Here is a 10,880-nt window from a genome sequence, read left to right as displayed (position 1 = left end):
AAGTGGAATCCTTGCATACCACATAATCAAATTACTTGGGTCACTACAACTCAGTTGTTTTTCTTCTCTCTTTGAATACACTTAGCAATTCCAGAAGACAGAGAATATCCAAGATAAGTATCACAGATAAATTTATACCATGTGGAGGAGTGGGGAAAATTAGGCATTTCTTCTTTCTTTGATTGCCTCTGGCAAGTGTATATTAATCATGGCTGCATAAGGGAAACTAAAGCTGAAGGAGAAACAGAACAGTCCAGGTGATCAAATCCTGCACCACCCACCATCACTACACCATTGATCCAGAAGCCAAAGAGTTACATGTTGAAGTGTTGCCTATTTTGAGATGAGGCTTTTGTCCCCTAAATAATTAACTAGCACCATCTTTGCACTAATGAGAAGCAGAGATCAAGACATCCTAAAGCCAAACTTCTTTTTCTGTAGAAAACTTTAACCTAAAGATTAGTCCAGATTGCACTGACAGCCCCCAGCTCTTAAGATAATTGGAGGTGGTATGAACAGCAGGGGCTCCTTTTTTTGCCACAGTGCTAATCTTTATGAGGGATTTTGCTTGTCAAATATTTGGATCTTGCTCCCATACTAATTATAACCTGTTAAACTATTATAAAATTTACCCAAGTCTCCCTTTTGGAAAAAGCTAAACAGAGTCAAGTAATACTAAAGCTTTGGCCAATCTGCTACCACTATCAGCTAAAGATTCACAAAGTGGAAAATGCACATTTTCATTTTTAAAAGGCATTGAAGGGTCTGGGGTTGTGACTCAGTGGTAGAGCACTTGCCTAGCATGTGTGAGGCACTAGGTTCGATCCTCAGCACCACATAAAGTTTTTTAAAAGAATATTGAAAAATTAATAAATAAAATAATAATAAAAGGCATCAAATCCTGGCATAGTGGTGTATGCCTAAAATCGCTCAGGATGCTGAGGCAGGAGGATCATGAGTTCAAATCCAGGTTCAGCAACTTAGAGAAGCTCCAAGCAACTTACCAAGACCCTGTCTCTAAATAAAATATTAAAAAGAGGACTGGGAAATAGAGAAATACAAATTAAAACCACACTGAGGTCTAATCTCATTCCACTCAGAATGGCAATTATCAAGCACAATGGCAATTATCTCGCCAGCGGCCTGCGCTGAGGAGATGAGCTGGGTTCAAAAGAGCTGGCTGCAATATTAAGCTAAGAAATCATGCAACACAGTAGTTTCCATGTTGAGGGGAGGATGGCTCTGCAACCTTACGGGTCAGCTTCCACTGGAAAGAGAGCGTGCACCTATAATGTCTTTATTTTTACAGGGTGCAGTAGTCCGGCTGGGCTAAATAACCGAGAGGTGACAAGCAACTTGAAGGTTGAAGCGGGAACTACTTTATTGCGAGTGAACTCAGCAGGAACTGAGCAAGAACTCAAAGTAGCGGGTACCCGAGGTAGCAGGAGCCGTACATCTCTATGGAGGTAGATCTTTCCAGATTTAGAACTCTGGAACCTCAAATGTATGAGGTAGCGTAATAACCGTCCTTCCGTATGTCGGATGTTCTCTTTATTAATACTTCTCTTCATGTCTTGTTTAACAGGTACAGAAAAAGTTCTTTGTCGTAGGAATGTCTGATGATTGGCTGGCATATCTCGAAAGTCATATATCACAACAAGTGTCTTCACCAGTCTTATTAGGATTAAATAAGGTCACTTGTATTGTTCCTGAAGGAGGTACTTGATAACCTCTTTTACCAAGGGACTCTAAAGTAATCACACCCATACAAGGAGAAGGAGCATTATCATCTGAAACAATGTAGAATGACACTTCAACTGGAAGAGTCAAATGTGTGGGGTAAAAAATACCACTTGCCCCTACCTCAGCAGTAAAGCCATCAACTATGCCAAGAGGGTCTAAAGGATAGTTCAACACAGATTCCTCAAAATTTCCTGGAAGACTAAGACTTGTTATAGGTGGAGCACTAGAACTCAAAAAAGGTTTTTCATGAATATCTGGATCTTCTTCAATGTTTAAACATGGCCGAGTACTTCTAGATGATAAGTTTTTCAGATGCAATAATGAAGAATCCAGATTAAAGCAACCTGACTGTGTCTTTCTTTGAGGAACAGGACTTGAAAGAAGAGGCAATCCAGTTTGAGGATGAAAGGCTCTGGTTGAGGTTCCATCCAAGGAATGAAAATTACTTGAATGTTTCACTTGAATGTTTCAGTGTGGTCCTCAATACTTCTGTATTTTTTAGTCACTCACATGTAGACAAATAGTCTTTTATACTCTTTCTTTGAGAACAATTTTGATGTTTTTCTTTTTTTTTTTTTTTTTTAATTTTTTATTGTGGGTTGTTCAAAACATTACAAATTTCTTGACATATCATATTCCACACTTTGATTCTAGTGGGTTATGAACTCCCACCTTCACCCCATACACAGATTGCAGATTCACATCAGTTACACATCCATTGATTTACAAATTGCCATACTAGTGTCTGTTGTGCTCCGCTGCCTTTCCCATCATCCACCCTCCCCCCTCCCCACCTCTCCCCTCCCCTCCCCTCCTCTCTCTCTACCCCCTCCACTGTATAACCCTGAGGGTCTCCTTCCATTACCGTGCAATTTACCTTCTCTCTCCCTTTCCCTCCCACCTCTCATCCCTGTTAAATGTTAATCTTCTTCTCCTGTTCTTCGTCCCTACTCTGTTCTTAGTTACTTTCCTTATATCAAAGAAGACATTTGGCATTTGTTTTTTAGGGATTGGCTAGCTTCACTTAGCATAATCTGCTCTAATGCCATCCATTTCCCTGTAAATTCTATGATTTTGTCATTTTTTAATGCAGAGTAATACTCCATTGTGTATAAATGCCACATTTTTTTTATCCATTCGTCTATTGAAGGGCATCTAGGTTGGTTCCACAGTCTTGCTATTGTGAACTGTGCTGCTATGAACATCGATGTAGCAGTGTCCCTGTAGCATGCTCTTTTTAGGTCTTTAGGGAATAGACCAAGAAGGGGAATAGCTGGGTCAAATGGTGGCTCCATTCCCAGCTTTCCAAGAAATCTCCATACTGCTTTCCAAATTGGCTGCACCAATCTGCAGTCCCACCAGCAATGTACAAGTGTACCCTTTTCCCCACATCCTCGCCAGCACTTGTTGTTGTTTGACTTCCTAATGGCTGCCAATCTTACTGGAGTGAGATGGTATCTTAGGGTGGTTTTGATTTGCATTTCTCTGACAGCTAGAGATGTTGAGCATTTTTTCATGTACTTGTTGATTGACTGTATGTCCTCCTCTGTGAAGTGTCTGTTCAGGTCCTTGGCCCATTTGTTGATTGGGTTGTTTGTTCTCTTATTGTCTAATTTTTTGAGTTCTTTGTATACTCTGGATATTAGGGCTCTATCTGAAGTGTGAGGAGTAAAGATTTGTTCCCAGGATGTAGGCTCCCTATTTACCTCTCTTATTGTTTCTTTTGCTGAGAAAAAACTTCTTAGTTTGAGTAAGTCCCATTTGTTGATTGTAGTTATTAACTTTTGTGCTATGGGTGTCCTATTGAGGAATTTGGAGCCCGACCCCACCGACTGTAGATCGTAGCCAACTTTTTCTTCTATCAGACGGCGCGTCTCTGATTTGATATCAAGTTCCTTGATCCATTTTGAATTCACTTTTGTGCATGGCGAGAGAAAGGGATTCAGTTTCATTTTGTTGCATATGGATTTCCAGTTTTCCCAGCACCATTTGTTGAAGATGCCATCCTTCCTCCATTGCATGCTTTTAGCCCCTTTATCAAATATAAGATAGTTGTAGTTTTGTGGATTGGTTTCTGTGTCCTCTATTCTGTACCATTGGTCCACACGCCTGTTTTGGTACCAGTACCATGCTGTTTTTGTTACTATTGCTCTGTAGTATAGTTTGAAGTCTGGTATCGCTATACCGCCTGATTCACACTTCTTGCTTAGCATTGTTTTTGCTATTCTGGGTCTTTTATTTTTCCATATGAATTTCATGATTGCTTTCTCTATTTCTACAAGAAATGCCATTGGGATTTTGATTGGCATTGCATTAAACCTATAGAGAACTTTTGGTAATATCGCCATTTTGATGATGTTAGTTCTGCCTATCCATGAACAGGGTATATTTTTCCATCTTCTAAGATCTTCTTCTATTTCTCTCTTTAGGGTTCTGTAGTTTTCATTGTATAAGTCTTTCACCTCTTTTGTTAGGTTGATTCCCAAGTATTTTATTTTTTTTGAAGATATTTTGAATGGAGTGGTTGTCCTCATTTCCATTTCAGAGGATTTGTCGCTGATATACAGGAATGCCTTTGATTTATGCGTGTTGATTTTAAATCCTGCCACTTTGCTGAATTCATTTATTAGCTCTAATAGTTTCTTTGTAGAGCCTTTTGGGTCTGCTAGATATAGAATCATATCATCTGCAAATAGTGATAATTTAATTTCTTCTTTTCCTATTTTTATGCCTTTAATTTCTTTCGTCTGTCTAATTGCTCTGGCCAGTGTTTCGAGAACTATGTTGAAGAGAAGTGGAGAGAGAGGGCATCCCTGTCTTGTTCCAGATTTTAGAGGGAATGCCTTCAGTTTTTCTCCATTCAAAATAATGCTAGCCTGAGGCTTAGCATAGATTGCTTTTACAATATTGAGGTATGTTCCTGTTATCCCTAGTTTTTCTAGAGTTTTGAACATAAAGGGATGCTGTACTTTGTCAAATGCTTTTTCCGCATCTATCGAGATGATCATATGGTTCTTATTTTTAAGTCTATTGATGTGGTGAATAACATTTATTCATTTCCGTATATTGAACCAGCCTTGCATCCCAGGGATGAATCCTACTTGATCATGGTGTACAATTTTTTTTATATGTTTTTGTATCCGATTCGCCAGAATTTTATTGAGGATTTTTGCATCTAGGTTCATTAGAGATATTGGTCTGTAGTTTTCTTTCTTTGAAGTGTCTTTGTCTGGTTTAGGTATCAGGGTGATGTTGGCCTCATAGAATGAATTTGGAAGTTCTCCCTCCTTTTCTATTTCCTGAAGTAGCTTGAAAAGTATTGGTATTAGTTCTTCTTTAAAGGTTTTGTAAAATTCTGCTGTATACCCATCGGGACCTGGGCTTTTCTTAGTTGGTAGTCTTTTGATGGTTTCTTCTATCTCCTCAATTGATATTGGTCTGTTTAGGTTTTCTATATCCTCCTGACTCAATCTGGGCAGATCATATGACTTAAGAAATTTATCTATGCCTTCACTATCTTCTAATTTATTGGAGTATAAGGATTCAAAATAGTTTTTGATTATCTTCTGTATTTCTGAAGTGTCTGTTGTGATATTGCCTTTTTCATCCCGTATGCTAGTAATTTGAGTTCTCTCTCTTCTTCTCTTCACTAGCATCGCTAAGGGTCTGTCGATTTTGTTTATTTTTTCAAAGAACCAACTTTTAGTTTTGTCAATTTTTTCAATTGTTTCTTTTGTTTCGATTTCATTAATTTCAGCTCTGATTTTCATTATTTCTTGCCTTCTACTTCTTTTGCTGTTGTTTTGCTCTTCTTTTTCAAGGATTTTGAGATGAAGTATGAGATCATTTATTTGTTGGTTTTTTCTTTTTTTAAGGAATGAACTCCAAGCAATGAATTTTCCTCTTAGAACTGCTTTCAATGTGTCCCATAGATTCCGATATGTTGTGTCTGTGTTTTCATTTATCTCTAAGAATTTTTTAATTTCCTCCTTGATGTCTTCTATAACCCATTGATCATTCAGTAACCTATTGTTCATTCTCCAATTGATGTATGCTTTTTCCTTCCTTCTTTTATCGTTGATTTTCAGTTTCATTCCATTATGATCAGATAAGATGCATGGTAATATCTCTACTCCTTTATATTGTCTAAGAGTTGCCCTGTGACATAATATATGATCTATTTTTGAGAAGGATCCATGTGCTGCTGAGAAAAAAGTGTAACTGCTTGATGTTGGGTGGTATACTCTATATATGTCAATTAGGTCTAGGTTATTAATAGTGTTATTGAGTTCTATAGTTTCCTTATTCAACTTTTGTTTGGAAGATCTGTCCAGTGGCGAGAGAGGTGTGTTGAAGTCTCCCATGATTATGGTGTGGTGGTCTATTAGACTCTTGAACTTGAGAAGAGTTTGTTTGACGAACATAGCTGCACCATTGTTTGGGGCATAAATATTTATGATTGTTATGTCTTGTTGGTGTATGGTTCCCTTAAGCAGTATGTAGTGTCCCTCTTTATCTCTTTTGATTAACTTTGGCTTGAAATCTATTTTATTTGATATGAGTATGGACACGCCAGCTTGTTTCCGAAGTCCATATGAGTGATATGATTTTTCCCAACCTTTCACCTTCAGCCTATGTATGTCTTTTCCTATCAAATGCGTCTCCTGTAGGCAGCATATTGTTGGGTCTTGTTTTGTGATCCATTCTACTAGCCTGTGTCTCTTAATTGGTGAGTTTAAGCCATTAACATTTAGGGTTATTATTGAGATATGGGTTGTTCTTCCAGCCATATTTGTTTATTTCTGTTACTAAACATTGTTTGTTTTCCTCTTTGATTGTTTCCCCCCCCCTTTACTGTCCTACCTCCCACTGTTGGTTTTCATTGTTATTTTCCATTTCCTCTTCCTGTAATACTTTGGCTAGGATGTTTTGAAGAGATGGTTTTCTAGCTGCGAATTCTTTAAACTTTTGTTTATCGTGGAAGGTTTTAATTTCATTCTCCATCCTGAAGCTTAATTTCGCTGGATACACAATTCTTGGTTGGAACCCATTATCTTTCAGTGTTTGAAATATGTTATTCCAGGATCTTCTAGCTTTCAGAGTCTGTGTTGAAAGATCAGCTGTTATCCTGATTGGCTTGCCCCTAAATGTAATCTGCTTCCTTTCTCTTGTAGCTTTTAAAATTCTCTCCTTATTCTGTATGTTGGGCATCTTCATTATAATGTGTCTAGGTGTGGATCTCTTATGATTTTGCACATTCGGCGTCCTGTAGGCTTCTAGGATTTGGGATTCTGTCTCATTCTTCAAGTCTGGGAAGTTTTCTTGTATTATTTCATTGAATAGACTGCTCATTCCTTTGGTTTGGAGCTCTGTACCTTCCTGTATCCCAATGACTCTTAAGTTTGGTCTCTTAATGTTATCCCATATTTCTTGGATGTTCTGCTCATGGTTTCTTAACAGTCTTGCTGAGCTGTCTATGTTCTTTTCCAGTTGAAATACTTTGTCTTCATTGTCTGATGTTCTATCTTCTAAGTGTTCTACTCTGTTGGTAGTATTCTCCATTGAGTTTTTAAGTTGGTTTATTGCTTCCTGCATTTCTAGGATTTCTGATTGCTTGTTTTTTATAACCTCTATCTCCCTGTATAGTTGATCCTTTGCGTCCTGGATTTGTTTGCGTAATTCGTTGTCGAAGTGATCTTTCATTGTCTGATTTTGCTGTTTAATGTCTTCCTTGATACTCCAGATCATCTGAAGCATGTATATCCTGAATTCTTTATCTGACATTCCATCTGCTGCAGCTGTTACCTCTTCTAAAGTTGCGTTGACCTGCATTGCTTGTGGTCCTTTCTTTCCTTGTCTTTTCATACTGCTTGCGTATCTTTCCTGCAGGTGCGGGCGGCGGCTCTGCTCTCTCCTTATTCCAATTGGGGTGTCGTGGCTACCACGCCGGCAGGTCACTGGGCCTGTTCTGGGAGCTGGTGGCGGCTCTGTTCTGCCCCTACTCCAATTGGGGTGACGTGTCTGTCGTACCAGCAGGCCACTGGGCCTGTCCTGCTGGTCGGTCGCAGATCTGCCCACCTTTCGGGCACGAGTGGAGGCTCTGCTTTGCCCCTACTCCAATTGGGGTGTCGTGACTACCCCGCCTGCAGGATGCTGGGTCTGTTCCTGGCAAGGGAGGCGACTCTGCTCTGTCACTACTCCAATTAGGGTGGTGTTTGTACCCCGCCGGCAGGCTCCTGGGCCTGATCCGCCGGTCTGTTGTAGGTCTGCCTACCTTGAAGGCGCGTGCGGCGGATCTGCCCTGCCCCTCCTACCACGCCTGCGGACCCCTGGGCCTGATCTGCAGGTTGATCACTGGTCTGCTCACCCTGCGGGCACGGGTGGCGGTTCCGCTCCACCCCCACTCCAATTGGGGTCACGTGACCACCACACCGGCAGGGCCTGATCCGGGCGTGGGATAAGGATCTGCTCTGCCCCTACTCGAGTTGGGGTGACGTGTGTACCACACTGGCAGGCCACTGGGCCTGACCCGCCAGGCTGTCACAGGTCTGTTTACCTTGCAAGCGCGAAGGGCGGCTCTGCCCTGCCCCTCCTACCACGCCCATGTACTACTGGGTCGTGGGTCTGCCCACCTGGCGGGTGTGGGTGGCGGCTCCGCTCCGCCCCCTCTCCAATTGGGGTCACGCGGTCACCACGCTGGCGAGCCGCTGGGCCTGCTCCGGGGGCTGGCGGTGGCCCGGCTCCTTCCCTCTGGCTCGAGGACAACTTGAGGAGACTCGGGTGACTGAGCCTCACCCCCCTTACCAGGAGACCAACTGCTTATGTCACCGCTGGTATTGATGAAGATCTCTCCTCCACCGCTTTCTGCTGACATCAGATCTCTGCCATGTTGGTATCCTATGCGAATGGCAGCATTTCGTTCCCCTTGCCAGGCAACCCAAGCAATGGGTGAGTCCTGACCTGCCCTCAGCAGGACCCGGACCGAGACACAGTTTCCGCGGGCTCCTAGCCCCGGTCCAGGGAAGTTCCGGGAGCCGGAACTCGGCCGCTCCGTGCTCGGTGTAAGCTCCTATAAGTGTAGGCTCCAAGAAGCAGCCCCCGCGGGCTCAGTTCCGGGAGCCGGAATTCGGCCGCTTAGTGTTTGGTGTATGCTCTGATAGTAGCAGGGTCCAAGAAGCAGCCTCCGCGGGCTCCGCAGCCCTGAGCCAGGGCGGTTCCGGGACGGTTCCGGGAGCCGGAACTCGGCCGCTCTGTGCTCGGTGTAAGCTCCTATAAGTGTAAGCTCCAAGAAGCAGTCCCCGCGGGCTCAGTTCCGGGAGCTGGAATTCGGCTTCTTGGTGTTTCGTGTTTGCTCTGATATTAGCAGGGTCCAAGCAATTTTGATGTTTTTCATCTTCTTTCTTATCCTTATTTTTTAATTGGTTTATCTTTTTGCATTTAAATCCTTCATCATCTTTATTGAGATAATTTTCTATGCTATTAAGTCGAGTATTTTGCTCACATGTCTTTGGCCTTTTTGAGTCTTTATCTGAACAATTATTTTCATACTTGTTCAGATATTCAGACATTCCCAACAACAAGGGGGATACACAAAGGAGATTCGATGGAATGTTCTTCACCAAATGAGGCAGGGGATAAGGATTCAAAGGGGGATTGTCCAGTCCCATTGAGTAAAGCCCAAGCCCAGGGCTAAAGCAAACTTCTTTGCAGAGTGACAGTGGAGGCCACTTGTTTTGCACAGTGCGTGGCATGCAATGCCAGACCAAACAGCCCCCTTATTCAAAGTTGAGAGAAGATCCTCAGCGCATGGGCAGAGTGGCCTCCCACAAACACAAGTGAAAATAAATGTTGGCAAGGATGTGGGGTGAAAAGTACACTTGTACATTGCTGGTGGGACTGCAAATTGGTGGAACCACTCTGAAAAGCAGTATGGAGATTCCTTAGAAAACTAGGAATGGAACCACCAGCACACTATAGTGACACAGCCACATCAATGTTAATAGCAGCTCAATTCACAATAACTAAGTTATGAACCCACCTAGGTGTCCTTCAATAGATAAATGGATTAAAAAATGTGGTGTATATATACAATGGATTATTACTCAGCCAAAAAAGAAGAATGAAATTATGGCATTTGCCAGAAATGAATGGAACTGGAGACTATCATGTTAGGTGAAATAAGCCAATCCAAAAAAAATACAAAGGCTGAATGTTCTCTCTGATACACAGATACTGACTCACAATAGGCAGGTGGGATGGGGCAGAGTTGATTTACCAGGTTATATGGGTGGGAGAAGGGGGCAGGGATAGGAATGGGAAAGACAGTAGAATGAATCAGGCACAACTTTCCTAAATTCATATATGAACACACGACCAGTGTAACTCCACATCACGTTCAACTACAAAAATGGGAAGTTATACTCTGTGTTTTGTATGATATGTCAAAATACATTTTACTGTCATGTATTACTAAAAAGAAGAAATAAAAAAAATTTTTTAAAGGCGAATGGGAATGCGGCTCAGTGGTTAAGCACTCCTGGTTCAATCCCTGGCGCACACACACACAAAAGCATTGAAGTCCATCTCTGGGTCAGTACTGAACTGCTCTGGCATTTTGGCATCTGTTCTAGGAAAGTCTTAGCAGACAATATCTTTGACCTTCAAACCTGCACCCATGCCTTAGCCATTTAAATGCTTCTTCTATCAAGAAGAGTCAATGGAAACAGACCAAGGAAAAACGGAATACAAGAGAAAAGCTCTTCAGGAAAGAACTTGGGCTGTTTTACCACATGTGCTCTTGTAAACACCAGGAGAGCAGCAACCAAACAGAACATACCATGAAGAATGACAGCTTTTCATCTCCATTGATTCACAAACATCTTCATTTCTTTAGTCCAATAGCCCATAATAACTTTACCCTTGACCCAAATTATAATTTCACCTTGCCAGAGATAGAACAAGTAAAGGAGCATTTTAAAATTAGAAGATAGGGGTCAGAGTTCATACAGACCAGAGGGATCTGAATTTATACAGAACACTGGAAAGGAGGGTAGGTAGACTGTAATCATAAAAAAGTAACTCAATCTTTTATTTGTTTTCACAATTGCATCCAGCCATGCCAAAGAGATTTAGTAAAT

The 10,880-nt window shown here is 41.6% G+C and overlaps 1 protein-coding gene across 1 annotated transcript; it reads right to left on the bottom strand.

Annotated features, from left to right (window-relative positions):
* Positions 1-1,286: 1,286 nt before the first annotated feature.
* LOC124106037 (atos homolog protein A-like) lies at positions 1,287-9,311 on the bottom strand. Its single transcript, XM_058585312.1, is given in 3 exon segments — positions 1,287-1,671; positions 1,673-2,201; positions 9,245-9,311. Coding segments are annotated over 3 exon segments (981 nt in total).
* Between the last annotated feature and the right edge of the window lie 1,569 nt (positions 9,312-10,880).

This window comes from Marmota monax, unplaced genomic scaffold (assembly GCF_021218885.2).
Source record: "Marmota monax isolate L192 unplaced genomic scaffold, Marmota_monax_Labrador192_F-V1.1 WCK01_AAM20220418_F8-fsc00057, whole genome shotgun sequence".
Lineage (NCBI taxonomy): Eukaryota > Metazoa > Chordata > Mammalia > Rodentia > Sciuridae > Marmota > Marmota monax.
The sequence above is the reverse complement of the archived record's forward strand: the minus strand, read 5'-3'. Positions and strand labels throughout refer to the sequence as shown.